This window comes from Schistocerca cancellata, chromosome 3 (genome assembly GCF_023864275.1).
Source record: "Schistocerca cancellata isolate TAMUIC-IGC-003103 chromosome 3, iqSchCanc2.1, whole genome shotgun sequence".
NCBI lineage: Eukaryota > Metazoa > Arthropoda > Insecta > Orthoptera > Acrididae > Schistocerca > Schistocerca cancellata.
This window is the reverse complement of record NC_064628.1, coordinates 440,428,445-440,446,813: the sequence shown is the minus strand read 5'-3', so window position 1 is coordinate 440,446,813 and position 18,369 is coordinate 440,428,445. Positions and strand designations below refer to the sequence as shown.

Below are 18,369 nucleotides of genomic sequence, written 5' to 3'. Positions count from 1 at the left end.
CGGAAGGTCAATTTGGATTCCATAGAAATGTTGGAATATGTGCGGCAATACTGACCCTATGTCTTATCTTAGAAAATACATTAAAGAAAGACAAACCTATGTTTATAGCATTTGTAGACTTAGAGAAAGCTTTTGACAATGTTGACTGGAATACTCTCTTTCAAATTCTGAAGGTGGCAGGGGTAAAATACAGGGAGCGAAAGGCTATTTACAATTTACACAGAAACCAGATGGCAGTTATAATAGTCGAGAGGCATGAAAAGGAAGCAGTGGTTGGGAAGGCAGTGAGACAGGGTTGTAGCCTAACCCTGCTGTTATTCAATCTGTAAATTGAGCAAGCTGTAAAGGAAACAAAAGAAAAATTTGGAGTAGGGATTAAAATCCATGGAGAAGAAATAAAAACTTTGAGGTTCGCCGATGACATTGTAATTCTGTCAGAGGCGGCAAAGGAGCTGGAAGAGCAGCTGAACAGAATTGGCAGTGTCTTGAAAGGAGGACATAAGATAAACATCAACAAAATCAAGACAAGGATAATGGAATGTTGTCAAATTAAATCGAGTGATGCTGAGGGAATTAGATTAGGAAATGACATGCTTAAAGTAGCAAATGAATTTTGCTGTTTGGGGAGCAAAATAACTGATGATGGTCCAAGTAGAGAGGATATAAAATGTAGACTAGCAATGGCAAGGAAAGTGTTTCTGAAGAAGAGAAATTTGTTAACATCAAGTATAAATTTAAGTGTCAGGAAGTCGTTTCTGAAAGTATTTATATGGAGAGTAGCCATGTATGGAACTGAAATGTGGACAATAAATAGTTTAGACAAGAAGAGAATAGAAGCCTTCGAAATGTGGTACTACAGAAGAATGCTGAAGATTAGATGTGTAAATCACGTAACTAATGAGGAGGTATTGAATAGAATTGGGGAGAAGACATATTTGTGGCACAACTTGACTAGGAGAAGGGATCACTTGGTAGGATATATTCTGAGGCATGAAGGGATCACCAATTTAGTATTGGAGGGCATCGTGGAGGGTAAAAATCATAGAGGGAGACGAATACACTAAACAGATTCAGAAGGATGTAGGTTGCAGTAGGTACTGGGGGATGAAGAAGCTTGCACAGGATAGAGTAGCATGGAAAGCTGCATCAAACCAGTCTCAGGACTGAAGACCACAACAACAACAATATGACTTGAATAGTAGATATTTTTCTTGTGTTTTCTGTAATATGTTATGTATGAAATACTTCTATGCATCTGTATTGTATCTTTTGACATCATTTTGTACACCATTTGGCAAACCTTATAATAGGTCACAAAATATTGCAAACACTTTGTTTCCAAGTTATATGAGGGGATTCTGTAACGAGACATCCCCTTCTAGCATTACTGTTCCTCAACAGTAGATGTTGATACCAGAATTATTTTTCGAGTTTTGGACAGGTCAGTATTTTCTCAGTAGCTTTTCAGAAAATTTTTATATAATTTTGTACACAATATGTTATATTTCAGCTAAAATTTATGAAAAGCAATTACTTTATTTTTTATGTTACAGTAGATAAGAACTAGCTCTGAATGTACAGTTAAAATTATTGTTTTTAGAAACATTTGAAATTACGAATTATTTGACACAATGAAAATTTTTATTATTAATTATGCAATCTAGTACTATTTATTATGTTTATTTTGGGACTCATTTATGAAATAGTAATTGAACTTAATAGAAATTAATTTGTCAAGAAAAATTGTAAACCTCTGGAATATTGTTATGACCACAGAGTGAAGGAGTAGTAAGTGTACCTCTGATGTGATCAGACGTATTTTTGTATTTTGGGTGGACAATGTAATTTCGGCTTTGTTAATGACTACACAAACTAGGTAAACTAAAAAGTTTATTGTATTCTTACTCATCTCAAATCTTCAGAAACGACTTTGCTTATTATGGACAACAGTTGGAAATAGGATGGAGGGGGAGACATTACAAGATGCAGGTAGGGCTTTGCTGTTGGGTAATTGACAACCTTACACATTTTTACTTTCTGGGGCCCTATGTTCACCGTGCTGCCTGTTTTGCAGGAATTTATGCAGTTTTCTATTATTATTACGAGTGAAGGAGAGATGAACATGGTAATTGTATGTTGCATTTGTTGAATGGAAAGCATAATTGGCACACCCTTTTTCAAATTTATTGTAAGTGTCTGAACTGAAAAGTAACCTGCTTGTGTATAACTATTATTTTCATGGATTCAAAGTCATGATACAGATTGCTTCGGGCATGCTTAGCCGCTTGATTGTGTTTGCTTCCACAAGCTATGATCCTATGAAGGTGCATGGACTGACACCTGTTGGGTTACCCCGTATTAAATTTTGGTCTACAATGGAGGCAAAGTTATTCATATAACAGTTGAACTAGTGTACATTGCTTTGAGTTTGTCACGTTCGATTTCAAATCAGTAACATCACCAGAAAGAATGGGTAGATGTTATTTGAGACAGACATGTTCATGAACAGAGCATATGTAATAAGTATTTGTTGTGACTCGCCGATTATTCAAAGTGCCGCCGCGCAATTACGCACGTCCTCTACGTGCGGCGCTGTCTGCCAGCCACGCAGCAGCTGCGCCACCTAAGCGGCCAGCCGAGCAGCGGCCGCTAGACTGAGACTCAATGTTTAATCGAATGCCGACTTGTACACAGGTCAACTTACTCAGTGACTTATATGTGTTGTTGTCCGACATATGTGTTAAATTTGAAGATATAAAAATTGGCGACGAGGTAGTGGATTTTTCCTTTTCACCGTTGACTCACAGGGTTCCATGGCTACTGTCGAGCAGCTCTTGCAAAATCTCCTTGAACAGCAAATGCTTCTAACGACGGCAATTCGTGATCAGCAAACGCTTCTAACAGTGGCGATTCACGATTTCGTCGCAGCATCAAATGCGGGGCGTTTCTCGTCGTTGGCTGTACCTCCTTTTCCACCTTACGACGAGACGGTGGAAGACTGGTCTGATTATGAAAAACGTCTTCGACAGCACTTCTTGGCATTTCATGTCACAGACGAACAACCATGTAAGTCTCTGTTCATTTACTGGATTTCACCTCAATTGTATCGGTTGTTGTCGCAATTGGCTCCTTTGAAGGATCCTGAGTCTTTGTCCTTTGCTGAAATGTGCTCCCTTCTGTCTGTCTATTTTCAAAAGCAAACGCATGTGGTAGCCTCTCGTGTTGCCTTTTATCGTTGTCAAAAACAACCAAATCAGTCCTATCGCGCTTGGGCTGCTGAACTTCACGGCCACAGTCGAAAGTGTCAATTTGTTACTGACGTTCACAAAGAATCCTATGCCGATTCCATGGTACGGGATGCTATTATCCGGTCGGCGCCCAACAAAGAAGTTCGGCAACGTGCCCTTCAGTTGGCGAATCCGACTCTAGAAGAAGTTCTCTCCATTGCGCAGTCTTTTGAAATTTCTCGCGCCGCTGGGGCGCAAATAGAAGCGTGGGGTGACATACACCCCTGGAAATTGAAATAAGAACACCGTAAATTCATTGTCCCAGGAAGAGGAAACTTTATTGACACATTCCTGGGGTCAGATACATCACATGATCACACTGACAGAACCACAGGCACATAGACACAGGCAACAGAGCATTCACAATGTCGGCACTAGTACAGTGTATATCCACCTTTCGCAGCAATGCAGGCTGCTATTCTCCAATGGAGATGATCGTAGAGATGCTGGATGTAGTCCTGTGGAAAGGCTTGCCATGCCATTTCCACCTGGCGCCTCAGTTGGACCAGCGTTCGTGCTGGACGTGCAGACCGCGTGAGACGACGCTTCATCCAGTCCCAAACATGCTCAATGGGGGACAGATCCGGAGATCTTGCTGGCCAGGGTAGTTGACTTACACCTTCTAGAGCACGTTGGGTGGCACGGGATACATGCGGACGTGCATTGTCCTGTTGGAACAGCAAGTTCCCTTGCCGGTCTAGGAATGGTAGAACGATGGGTTCGATGACGGTTTGGATGTACCGTGCACTATTCAGTGTCCCCTCGACGATCACCAGTGGTGTACGGCCAGTGTAGGAGATCGCTCCCCACACCATGATGCCGGGTGTTGGCCCTGTGTGCCTCGGTTGTATGCAGTCCTGATTGTGGAGCTCACCTGCATGGCACCAAACACGCATATGACCATCATTGGCACCAAGGCAGAAGCGACTCTCATCGCTGAAGACGACACGTCTCCATTCGTCCCTCCATTCACGCCTGTCGCGACACCACTGGAGACGGGCTGCACGATGTTGGGGCGTGAGCGGAAGATGGCCTAACGGTGTGCGGGACCGTAGCCCAGCTTCATGGAGATGGTTGCGAATGGTCCTCGCCGATACCCCGGGAGCAACAGTGTCCCTAATTTGCTGGGAAGTGGCGGTGCGGTCCCCTACGGCACTGCGTAGGATCCTACGGTCTTGGCGTGCATCTGTGCGTCGCTGCGATCCGGTCCCAGGTCGACGGGCACGTGCACCTTCCGCCGACCACTGGCGACAACATCGATGTACTGTGGAGACCTCACGCCCCACGTGTTGAGCAATTTGGCGGTACGTCCACCCGGCCTCCCGCATGCCCACTATACGCCCTCACTCAAAGTCCGTCAACTGCACATACGGTTCACGTCCATGCTGTCGCGGCATGTTACCAGTGTTAAAGACTGCGATGGAGCTCCGTATGCCACGGCAAACTGGCTGACACTGACGGCGGCGGTGCACAAATGCTGCGCAGCTAGCGCCATTCGACGGCCAACACCGTGGTTCCTGGTGTGTCCGCTGTGCCATGCGTGTGATCATTGCTTGTACAGCCCTCTTGCAGTGTCCGGAGCAAGTATGGTGGGTCTGACACACCGGTGTCAATGTGTTCTTTTTTCCATTTCTAGGCGTGTACAACCTCTGTGCGCTGTTGACGACGCGTGCGGCGCGTCCCCGCCGGCCGACGTGGCCGCAGTGCGCTCCCACGCACAGCCTCGGCCTCGCCATAAACAACCCACTAAGAAACTGCAGCAAAATCCCCGGCAACTTCCTTCATGTCCGCGGTGTTTTACGAAACATTCACGTGAGGATTGTCCCCAACGTTGGGCTGTGTGTCACACTTGCAAAAAGAAAGGTCATGTGTCTTCCGTTTGTAAATCCGACGCATACATGATGTTCATGAACATGACGCCGATTCTGATTCTATGTTGTCTGTCAATTGCACTTCTTCCCTTTCAGGGAATTTATTCCTCACTGTCCAAATCCTTGGTCGAGATGTTCGCATGCAAGTGGATACCGGTTCTGCTGCCACTATAATTTATTCTCAGACGTATCTTCAGCTGGGTTCTCCACTCCTGTCCCCTGTCACTCGGCAATTACGGACGTACAATAAACAGAAGATTTCTCTCTTGGGACAGTTTAATGCTGAGGTATCTTACAAATCCGTCATTCACACTGTCCCCATATTTGTGGTCGACCAGAGCACCGCAGAAAATCTTTTTGGTTTCGATGCCTTTCGCGTTTTTGGGTTCTCCATAGGTGACTCTGTCAATATTGTCTCTGACGCTATTCCTTATGCTCAACTGGATTCCTTGTCGACGACATTTTCGTCCCTTTTTTCTCCTGGGTTAGGCCGTGCAAACGACTTTAGAGCTCATATCATGCTCAAACCCACTGCTCGGCCTAAGTTTTTTTGGGCCCGGCCCATTCCTGTGGCCCTTCGTGATCGGGTAAAACGGGAGTTGGATCGTCTCACTGCTTCAGGGGTCTTGCTTCCTGTCACTTCCAGTGAGTGGTCCTCTCCTGTCGTTGTAGTTGCTAAGCCCAATGGTGATATTCGTCTCTGTGGCGATTTCAAAGCCACTGTAAATGCTCAATGCCTCATCGACACTTACCCTATGCCCCGTCCTGAAGAACTGTTCACTAAACTCGCTGGAGGACAGTATTTTTCTAAAATTGACCTGTCGGAAGCTTATCATCAACTTCCTCTCAACGCTGCTTCCCGGCAGTTTCTGGTCCTTAACACGCCTTTCGGCCTCTATCAATACCAACGCTTGCCATTCGGGGTTGCTAGCGCCCCTGCTCTCTTTCAGCGATTCTTGGAACAATTATTGCTCCCTGTCCCGGGGTGTATCAATTACATGGACGATATTGTTGTCACTGGCTCCACCACTGAAGAACATCTTCAAAATCTCCGCGCACTTTTTAATGTCTTACAGACTGCCGGTCTTAAGTGTAATCTTCAGAAATCACAATTTTTTCAGGCATCTATCACGTATTTGGGGTTTCAACTCTCTGTATTCGTCCGCTTCAACACACTGTTGCTGTGATCGATGCCCTTCCTCGCCCTACATCTGTTAAGGAACTGCAGGCTTTCTTGGGGAAAATAGCATACTATCACAAGTTTTTACCATCTGCGGCGTCGGTGGCTCAACAGTTGCATCGCCTGTTGCATAAAAACGTGCCTTTTCACTGGTCCGCGTCATGTGACGCGGCTTTCCAGAAATTAAAGGCTATGCTGAAACAGGCCCCGTGCCTGGCTACTTATCGACCTGGCCAACATCTTGTTCTTGCCACAGACGCCTCCCAATACGGGGTCGGTGCAGTCCCTGCGCACCGTTTTTCTGACGGTTCGGAACAACCCATCGCTTATGCCTCCAAAACGCTCACGGATGCCCAACAAAAGTATTCTCAAATTGAGAAAGAAGCTTTGGCCATCATTTATGCTCTTCATAAGTTTGGTGTTTTTCTCTATGGCTCAAAGTTTAATCTTGTTACGGATCGCAAACCGCTTGTTTCCTTGTTTCACCCATCAACATCACTTCCCGACAAGGCTGCACACCGCCTCCAGCGTTGGGCTCTTTACTTGTCCCGTTTCAATTATGAGATTCACTTCCGGCCAACGGCTCAACATGCAAATGCTGATGCTTTGTCTCGCCTTCCCATGGGTCCTGATCAGGCATTCGATAGGGACGAACGTTTGTGTTTCCACCTGGATGTTGCCGAGCAGCGGGTTGTGGACAGGTTCCCCATCACTGGGGACAGGCTGGCGGCTGCTACGGGTTCTGACCCTACCCTCTCCCGGGTTTTACGCTGTATTCAAAAGGGTTGGCCAGATCGCCCGTCCGCTAAGACTTCTGATCCGTTGCGGAACTACTACACTTTGCGCTACCGCCTCACGGCTAGGGATGGTGTTATCCTCCTCTCCACTGACAATGCTTCGCCGCGTGTTGTGGTACCTGCGTCTTTGCGTGCTTCGGTCTTGCACCTCCTTCACCAGGGGCACTGGGGTGTGTCTCGCACAAAATCTCTGGCACGCCGTCATGTGTACTGGCCTGGCATCGACTCTGACATCGCACACATGGTCGCTGCCTGCGGCCCTTGTGCGTCACAGGCCGCTGCCCCGAAGTCATCTTTGTCACCGTGGCCTTCGCCTGAGAAGCCCTGGGAGCGCATTCATGCTGACTTTGCGGGACCCTTTATAGGTACTTATTGGCTCCTCGTGATTGACGCCTATTCTAACTTTCCTTTCATTGTCCGTTGCACGTCGCCTACCACCGCGGCAACCACCAGTGCTCTGGCCCGCATTTTTTCTTTGGAAGGCCTCCCCTCTACTCTTGTTACTGATAATGGTCCGCAATTTGCCTCTTCCGACTTTGCGGATTTTTGTGCTCGTCACGGCGTTACGCATGTCACGGCCCCGCCGTTCCATCCACAATCCAACGGTGAGGCTGAACGACTGGTCCGCACATTTAAGGCTAAGATGCGGAAACTTCTGACTTCTTCTGCTGCTGATGACGCGCTTCTCCAGTTCCTGGCGTCTTACCGTTTCACCCCCATGGGCGATCACAGCCCGGCTGAGCTCTTACATGGCCGACAGCCCCGCACGCTACTTCATCTTCTGCGGCCTCCCACCTCACGGCCGCGGGTGCCTTCACTTGGCTGGTTCACCGCCGACGACCTCGTCTGGGTGCGGGGATATGGCAGGCGGCCAAAATGGAGCCCAGGCCGCATCTTACGACACCGTGGCAGACGCCTGTATGAAATCCAGACGGACACGGGCATTGCAGTGCGTCATTCGGACCAGCTTCGGCCTCGGGTGCCAGCAACGCCTGTTCCGAATGCTGCCACACCACCTTTGGCTCTACCTGATGCTCGGGATCTTGGCATCTCTCAATACTCACAACACAGCCCTCTCACCGTCATCGCGATGCCAGCACCAGAACGGACGCCACCAGGAGACGTGCCCATGCAGGAACCAGAGGACCGTCCTCTGTCAGAGTACATCTACTCGCCTCCTCCTCCAACAGACGCCGACACATCGCCCATGTCTCGTGTCATATCAACTGGACTTGCTGCAACGGGCAGATTGGTGCAGGGGGCCCCAGCAGATTCAACCCCTACGTCTCCTGTCATCTCAACCCGTTATCATCGGGGACACTTCCGTCCGTACGGGAAGCCTCCTCCTCGAGACTTTACGGCGAGTCAAACAACGCCTATGGACGTTAGCCATCTCCAGGACACCTCCATCAAGACCAGTGCAACAATTTCAAAGGGGGGAAAAGTGTTGTGACTCGCCGATTATTCAAAGTGCCGCCGCGCAATTACGCACGTCCTCTATGTGCGGCGCTGTCTGCCAGCCACGCAGCAGCTGCGCCACCTAAGCAGCCAGCCAAGCAGCGGCTGCTAGACGGAGACTCAGTGTTTAATCGAATGCCGACTTGTACACAGGTCAACTTACTCGGTGACTTATATGTGTTGTTGTCCGACATATGTGTTAAATTTGAAGATATAAAAGTATTAAATCTGAAATATATTTTCATTCCAGTAGTAATACTAATAAACATATAAATGTATATACACTGCAGTACATAAAATAATTCTTAGGCTGTTGTAGCCATGCGTCGTTAAACAGAAAGCAGTTGATTACTTATTGATATTTATCACATTACTATACAGAAGACATGGAGAAATCCGATTTTATACGCCATTTTATGTGATATTATTAATAATATACACATTAACTGGTTCTGTTAAGAAATTTGTCAATGGAATAGGCATTGGTCACTAATAAATCCTGTATTTTCCTCTTAAACAGAACTTTGTTAGTAGCTAAACTTTTTGTGACTGCTGAGAAGTTAATGAAAATGTGTTTCTGAGTAATGAACATACTTTTGGACCAGTGAAAGTGACTTCAAATCTCTAAGTAGTCTGTTCTTATTTCTAGTATCAATGCTCAGCTATTTATCTGAGAAAGAGATATATCATTTATTTCATTAAGGAATAAATGTATTGGGAAGCAGTAGTTAGTATCCTCATTTTCTTGATCAGACCTATGCAGTCTATTACAAATATTTCATGTTACTTATTTTTGGGCTCAGAAAACTTTGGCTTGTTTTGATTAATATGGGTGAGAACTGAAATCTGACGTTCCTTTATTTCCCAGGTCCATAAAACTATTATACTACACCTGAGTCATTTCGGGGCATGAATTTGGATATAGTTTTAGGAAAGACACTATAGATTATCTGAAACTGAGTAGACCACATCTATATCTACATCTATACTCTGCAAGCCATCATATGGTGAGTAGTAAGGGTACTTTGTCTACCACTGCCATTTCCCACTTTTCCTGTTCCACTTGTGGGTAGTCGGGGGGAAGATCAATTGTTGGTAAGCCTCCATGTGTGCTCAAATGTCCCAGTTTTTACCTTCATGTTCTTTTCAGGAGATTTACATAGAGGAAAGCAATATGTTGATGGAAACTTCCCAGTAGATTAAAACTGTGTGCAAGACCAAGGCTCAAAACTGGGATCCTTGCCTTTTGTAGTCAAGTACTCTACTAATTGACCTACCCAAGTGTGACTCACGACTCATTCTTACAGTTTTACGTCTGCTAGCACTCATCTCCCCAGCAGTGAAGGCAGGTTGTGAGCCACACTAAGGTAGCTCAGTTGGTAGAGCATGTGCCCACAGAAGGCAAAGGTATCGGTCCTGATTTGATATGCAGTTTTCGTCTACCAGCAAATTCCATATCTGCACACACTCTGCTGCAATATGGCAAATTCATTCTGGAATATAGTGGTTGATTCTGCTATGAATGTATGCTCTCAGAATTTTAACACTAAACTACACCATGATGCATAATGCCTCTGTCATAGCACCCACTGCGTGAGTTGGCTGAGCATCCCAGTGACACTTCACTGTGTGTTAAATGAACCTGTGACAAAATGTGCTGCTCTTCTTCAGATACTCTCTACTTCCTGCATCTGGTATTGATCTCAGATGGATGAGCAATATTCAAATATTAGCTGAATGGGGGTTTTGTATCCTACCTCCTGTATCTGCTTTACCCCTATGTAGCCCAGTTGTGTTACATCTTACTCAAAGAAAGTTATTCATGTGACTACATCTCTTATACTAAAAGCATTTCTTCACTCTGATTTCCAGTACTTATTTTAGGAGAGATGGAAGTAAATTAGATTGAAATTAATTCAAATGATATATATCTGGTAACCAAACAATGTAAACAACAGATAAGAATATCAAGAATACAAGAAAAGACAGATTGCTTCTTTCCCTAAAGAAGACACATCAGGCTGCAGACAGATGCAATTAAAAGACACTTACATAAAGCTTTCTGCCACAGCCTCCATCAGTAAAAGAGAGACATACACCATTCATACACACAAGCAAGCACACCTCATGCACACGTGACTGCCAACTCTAGCATCTCCAGCTGCAATGCAACTATCACATGGGATGCAAGCAATCTGGAGGGGGTGGGGAAGGGAAAGGGATAGTAGTGTACAGATGGGAAGAGAGATGAACGCTGTCTGGTGGAGTGTGCAGGGACTAGACTGTCAACAGGAGACAGAGGGGGTGGAAACTGTTGGGTGGAGAGTGTGGGGGCAGTATATTACCATAGGTTTAGGCCAGGATAACTATGTGAGCAGAGAATGTATTGTAAGGATAACACACACTTGTGCAGTTCAGGAAAGCTGGTGGTGGAAGGAAGGATCGACATAGTTCAGGTAGTGAAGCAGCCATTGAAATAAAGTGTGTTATGTTCAGCTTCATGTTGTGCCACAAGGTGGTCTTCTTTGTTCTGGGTCACAGGTTTGGTGGTATTCATCCTGGTGGACAGCTGGTTGTCAGTCATACTAATATAAAAAGCTGTGCAATGATTGCAGCAGAGTTAGTTAATGACATTATTGTTTTCACAGGTGGCCCATCCCCTGATGGGGTTGGATAAACCTATGACAAGACTGGAATAGGAGGTGCTGGGTGGGTGGACTGAGCAGGTTTTGCACCTGGGTCTTCCACAGGGATATGACCCTTGTGGCAAGGGGCTGGGACTGAGACTGACATAGTGATGGACTTGGATGTTGTGGAGGTTGGGTGGGCAATGGAACACCATTTTGGGAGGGGTGGGAAGTATCTTTGGTAGGATGTCCCTGACTTCAGGGCACCATGATAGGTAATCAAAGCCTGGCAAAGGATGTGGTTGGGATGTTCCAGTCCAGAGTGCTACTGGGAAGGGGACACTCCTTTGTGGCTGGTTGTTCGGGGTGGTGGGAAGATTGGAGATGTGAGGGGAAATGGCATGGGAGATCTGTTGTGGACTACATCTGGAGGGTTGTCCCTGTCTGTGAAGGCCTTGGTGAGATCCTCAGCATACTGTGTAAGGGAGTTTTTGTCACTGCTATGCTGCCCCGAGATGGCCAGGCAGTATGACAGGGATGCTTTGGTGTGAAAGGGATGTCAGCTGTCAAAAAAATGCAGCTTTTCTGAATTACACAAATGGAAATTGTCCTTTAAACACATTCTGCACTACCATAATTATCTTGGCCTAAACCTACAGTAACATACTGTCCCCACAGCCCTCACCCATCTTTCCCAGCTCCTCTCCTTTTCTGCTCCTTTTTCTTCACCTCACTTTCCCATAACCTCCTAACATTGTGTCTGTTGGCTGTCTAGTCCCTATATACTACACCAGAAAGCATTGGCCTCTATTCCCACTCATACTCTACTATCCCTTTCCCTTTCTGCCCTCTCCAGATTGCTGCTTGCATACGACGTGATATTTGCATTCTGGTCTGAGATGCTGGAGTTGGCAGTCATGTGTGCATGAGGTGTGCTTGCTTGTGTGTGTGAATGGTGTATGTCTTTCTTTTACTGATGGCAGCTGCGGCCAAGTGCTTTATGTAAGTGTCTTAATTGTGCCTATCTGGAGCTTGATATGTCTTCTTTATGGTAAGTATCAACCTGTCTTTCCTACACTGTTGATATCTAGTAACTTTTTTTCATGAAAATTAGCTGTTGACATTATGTAGACTTTTAGAGTAGGACATCTATATATAATCCACAAGCCACTGTACAATACATGGTGGTGGGTACTTCACACCAAAATTATCAATTTTCTTTCCCATTCTCTTTAGATATTGGGGGGGGGGGGGGGGGAATAATGTTCATCTATAAACATCTACATCTGCCTTAATTTCTTCTATTTTATACTTATGACCCTATCCTATATATTCATTGGTGGCAGAATAATGATAGCATAGTCTTCTTCAAATACAGATTCTCTAAGTTTACCCAACAGAGTTTTGTGAGAGCTACATTGTCTTTCTTGTAAGGCTTTCCATTTAAGTTCCCCAGTAATTATTATTACATTTACATACCTAGAAAAAATTAATCTAATAACAGTTTCAGGAACTTCTGAAGATAATTTGCACTTGGTGATGTGAATATTTGTAAAATAAAACAAGTGGCAAGTTTGTAAGGTGAACACCAAATGACAGTTTAAAGAAGTTAAGTTTTAACATCTTGTCAGTAATGATAATGCCAGAGTCAATCAACCATGTAATGAGTATTGTCGGCTATAGAAATGTAAATAACATGTGGGTGGCTAATACAGTCATGCCATCAGGATGAAAAAAGAGGATCATAAATTCCACTGGTGTCAAGTTCACACTTGGCAATGCTCATAGGTATACATCATGTCTCAGTTTCACATAATACAAGAAATCCTTCCAGCTATGAATCACTTACAAAGTCTGAGGAAAGGAGAAAATTATATTCACTTGCTTCATTTTCAATAAAGCTAGTTTTCCTTCAATTAAGCCTAAGCTTGAGGATTGTTCTCAAATATATATTAATTAATGAAATTTAAATGGAGAATTATTATTTGTCAGTATTAGACTGGAACCCTGTAATGATCTAATATTTCAATATGTGTAATCATGTGTATGGGTACAGGGAAACATTTTACATGTCATCTTTAATGGTAATAATCACAGTTCCTCTTCCCTTTCTGATAATAATGCTAGAAAAGAAAATGAATACTCACACGTCCATTGCGTAGTGTCTTACTTTCCTCCAGTCAATTCCTGGCTTTGCACGGACTGTTGTCACACAGTCTAGGAGCGTTTCTCCCTCACAAGGAAAAAATTCAAGACCAAGCTTACGAACACCAGCACGGACTCTCTCAGCATTTTCATGATGCCTCTTCCATCTGTTTTCTAACCCTTCCTCTACAATTTCAGCTAGAGCTTCACGTAATCCAAAAAGAAGATTCATAGCCAAAGTATAGTGATACCTGAAACAAAAACAAGAGTGAATATTTACCAAATATGCACAGCAAAAGACTGGACCAAATGAAATTTCAGAATGAAATACACAAAATGTCAGGTTCACATCAACTTGATCTGTCAGAAATCAAATATCTTATTTTAGTGCTACTGATGAAAGTCCCATATCATCCATACAGCTACAGCTATCATATCTTTAACCAAAAATTGCTACAGATTGAGAGGGTCTAACTCCCGCCTTCCCCTGAACCTCATATCTTCTGAAACACAACATCAAATTATAAACATATATACAAAGAAAAACAGTTCCCATATTCCACTTCTTTATATTGTGATATTAAAAGCAAATATTCAAATATAAAATGCTGTACCTTTCTGCATGTTGCATCAAAGTGTGTTAGTATCCCATTTATTAACTGATTTATAAATCAAGTAAGTTGTTGTTGTTGTTGTTGTTGTTGTTGTGGTCTTCTGTCCTGAGACTGGTTTGATGCAGCTCTCCATGCTACCCTATCCTGTGCAAGTTTCTTCATCTCCATGTACCTACTGCAACCTACATCCTTCTGAACCTGCTTAGTGAATTCATCTCTTGGTCTCCCTCTACGATTTTTACCCTCCACGCTGCCCTCCAATGCTAAATTTGTGATCCCTTGATGCCTCAGAACATGTCCTACCAACCGGTCCCTTCTTCTCATCAAGTTGTACCACAAACTCCTCTCCTCCCCAATTCTATTCAATACCTCCTCATTAGTTATGTGATCTACCCATCTAATCTTCAGCAGTCTTCTGTAGCACCACATTTCTAAAGCTTCTATTCTCTTCCTGTCCAAACTATTTATCGTCCATGTTTCACTTCCATACATGGCTACACTCCATACAAATACTTTCAGAAACGACTTTCTGACGCTTAAATCTATACTCGATGTTAACAAATTTCTCTTCTTCAGAAACGCTTTCCTTGCCATTGCCAGTCTACATTTTATATCTTCTCTACTAACTAGCCTTTCGCTCCCTGTATTTTACCGCTGACACCTCCAGAATTTGAAAGAGAGTATTCCAGTCAACATTGTCAAAAGCTTTCTCCAAGTCTACAAATGCTAGAAACGTAGGTTTGCCTTTCCTTAATCTTTCTTCTAAGATAAGTCGTAAGGTCAGTATTGCCTCACGTGTTCCAATATTTCTACGGAATCCAAACTGATCTTCCCTGAGGTTGGCTTCTACCAGTATTTCCATTCGTCTGTAAAGACTTCATGTTAGTATTTTGCAGCTGTGACTTATTAAACTGATAGTCCGGTAATTTTCACATCTGTCAACACCTGCTTTCTTTGGGATAGGAATTATTATATTCTTCTTGAAGTCTGAGGGTACTTCACCTGTCTCATACATCTTGCTCACCAAATGCTAGAGTTTTGTCAGGACTGGCTCTCCCAAGGCCGTCAGTAGTTCTAATGGAATGTTGTCTACTCCCGGGGCCTTGTTTGGCTCAGATCTTTCAGTGCTCTGTCAAACTCTTCACGCAGTATTGTATCTCCCATTTCATCTTCATCTACATTCTCTTTCATTTCTATAATATTGTCCTCAAGTACATCGCCCTTGTATAGACCCTCTATATACTCATTCCACCTTTCTGCTTTCCCTTCTTTGGTTAGAGCTGGGTTTCCATCTGAGCTCTTGATATTCATACAAGCGGTTCTCTTTTCTCCAAAGGTCTCTTTAATTTTCCTTTAGCCAGTATCTATCTTACCCCTAGTGAGAAAATCAAGTACTCACTGTGTGTAGAATGTGTTCAAAAGTGAGTAAAATAAGACATGGAAACACAATTTCATACAAACTATGCTTTAAAGTGCAAAACTGATGTATTAGCATTGAGAGTTTTCTATTGATGGTGTCAAGTCACTGGGCAGAAATAACCAAAATTTATAGTAAACCACTCTTTATTCATGCATGATCACATGAAAATATAGAACATAATCTGAAACAACAAAAGTGACAATGTTTCCCAAAGCTCAGCCCCCCCCCCCCCCCCCCCCGGGAATGTGCAGCAATGGGGAGAGGAAAGGGGCATTGTCGAATACAGGTGTAATGTAGGCTGCTCACCGGGTGCCAGTTGATCATGCCATGGTTGGTCCATGGAAGGCATGGGAGGACCATTTCTCACAGAGTCAGGGAGGTTCATGCAGGGTTGGCTAGAGAAGATACAGTCCACCATCCAGTAAGGAGGATGGACGGGTCAACCTATATGTGTGAACAGGACCAGCACAGAAGTTGGCAATGTTTGGGGAATGGCAGAAGAGGGGGACATGCATCTTGAGCATACCGTTGATGCTGAGTGTCACTGTTATTCTAGCTGCATCCATCTCATCTTGAATGGGGACTGTGCCCAGGATGGTTACATGTGAAGTGGATGTGGCCTTGTGCAGAGCCTTCCTCGCATGAAGGACAAAGAGTGAAGGAAAGCTCATTGCAAGGATGCCCAGAAGTGTTGATAGAAAAGCTGAGCTCATCAATAGTAGTCATAACTGGCATTGTAGGAGATGGGGGAGGGGGATATTGTAGTTTAGGAGAAACACAAGTACACACTGGGGGAACAGCAGGTAACAGCACTTGCAATGCTGTAATGTCACAAGCAATGTGTGGCTGAACCTGAGGCAGGAGATCATCACACACAGAGCCTCAGTGAGACAAGGGAGGGGGGTCATTACACACAACCAATTAGTGACTGATGCGCATATGCTCAAAACACACAAGATCTGGTTGGTGCACAGGCGGAGGTGTGGTATGTGTAGGTCCAGGGTCATCCCATGATGGTGGAGAACTCAACTTGAGAGGTTGTGGGATATATTCTTTGATCATTCTCTGGTTTAATGCCCTGAAGTGTAACTGTCTGATGCAATTGACACCGCCAAAGGAGGTGATCAAGGCTGTTTTTGGTATGTCACTGTTCTATACATATTTGTAAACATGGATTGTGGTAGTCGTAAGCATTAAAAATTCATGCTCCAGTTAGTAGTCGGCTTTTTTAAATCCCATCCCCAGCTCTTTTCTTTGAACAGTGATTACCATGACTATGAATTCTTCACTGACATTATGCTGACTGGTCGACTTCCATTGGAGTTTAAAAAGGCAAAGATAATATCTGTTCTGAAAGATGGCAAACCCAGCAACATGGTAGAAAGCTATTGCCCCATTGCCCTACTTAGCTGCTGCTACAAGCTTTTTCAAAGGATAGTATATAATAGAATATGTAGTGCTATCCTAGTGATTGTTCCAGTTGATCAAGCAGGCTTCAGACCAGGGTGTAACTGTTGCAACCAAGTAGTGTCTCTCACATCCTTCATAGAGTCAGGATAGCAAATGAAGCAGAAAACATCTGTGGCATTTGTTGATCTAACTGCCCCCTTCGACACTGTGTGGAGGGAAGGCCTTATCTACAAATTTCTCTGCATCATACCCTGTAGAACACTGGCTGGTCTGATTAACAGCATGCTAAGCAATTGGAAGTTCCAGGTAATCACTGGAAGCAACATAAGTAAGGAGAGGAAGCTAAACAATGGATTGCCACAAGGGTCAGTTCTCTCACCATTACTGTTCAATCTATATCTATCTGATATAACTGACACTTCATCCAGAAAATTCTGCTATACCAATGACCTGGCTCTAGCCGTACAACACCAGGAAATGAAGACAACAGAAGAGATTCTAACCAATGACCTGTCTGTATTAGATAATTACTTCAAAATCTGGAGACTCCAACTGAGTGTGAGTAAAACAGAAGTGTGTTGCTTCCATTTAAATAATCAGTTGGTGAATGTAAAACTGGAAGTAAGTTTCAGAGGCAGAATTCTTCATCATAATTGGAAACCAAATTATCTTGGTGTCATTCTGGACCATACACTATGCTTCAAATAACACCTTCTTAACTTGGTTCAAAAGTTGAGGACTTGAAACAACATCCTCCATAAGCTATGTGGAACTACCTGCCAATCTTCAGCAACCACCCTACGATCTTCAGCTCTGGGCTTCGTGTACTCAAGTGCTAAGTACTGTGCACCTGTTTGGATGAACAGTCATCACACAAGGCTTGCTGACACCCAGATGAATACGACAATGTGCATAATATCTGGCGCAATCAGGTCTACTCCAGTTTATTGGCTTCCACTGTTAACCGGTATAATACCTCTTGATCTATACAGATGTACTGCCCTTATGAGGGAATTCTGCAAGATCTCCAGGAATTCTAATCTACCTGTGCATAGCAAACTGCCACTTTTAAATCGTAGGAGACTGAAATCACGCCATCCATCTCTGTATGATGCTGCTGACATGGTTGTATAGGATTTCAAACCCCTTGAAGGTCGGTGGGAAGCAGTGACAGATGTGAGCCTGCATAACATCTTCTCAGGTGCTAAACTTCCAAGTGGATTCGACCTACCACGCAAGACCTGGACTACTTTCAACAGAATCTGTACTGGACATGGCCAATGCAGGGATACTCTCTTTAAGTGGAAGAAGCTGCCTATTCCAGCCTGTGACTGCAGAGCTCCATGCCAGACTGTTCACCACATTGTCAGTGAATGCAGAATTCAATCCTTTCAAGGTGCTGAAGAGGACTTCCTGCTAGCGATTCCAGATGCAGTGCGCTGGATTGAAGGACTGAGTATTCAGTTGTAAAGTCAAACTTAAGTTTCTTTTGTGTAAATATGTACATGTAATTTAATTTTATGATATGTCTGTATTAGCCATACGCTAAATAAATAAACC

General features: G+C 44.1%; 1 protein-coding gene across 1 annotated transcript in view; it reads right to left on the bottom strand.

The window, feature by feature from the left end:
• LOC126176739 (alanine--glyoxylate aminotransferase-like) overlaps positions 1 to 18,369 on the bottom strand; it is an 84,696-nt gene that overhangs the window by 16,754 nt on the left and 49,573 nt on the right. Inside the window, exon 6 of the mRNA XM_049923908.1 lies at positions 13,368 to 13,616. Coding sequence (XP_049779865.1) covers positions 13,368 to 13,616 — 249 coding nt within the window. The remainder of the gene's footprint in view (positions 1 to 13,367; positions 13,617 to 18,369) is intronic.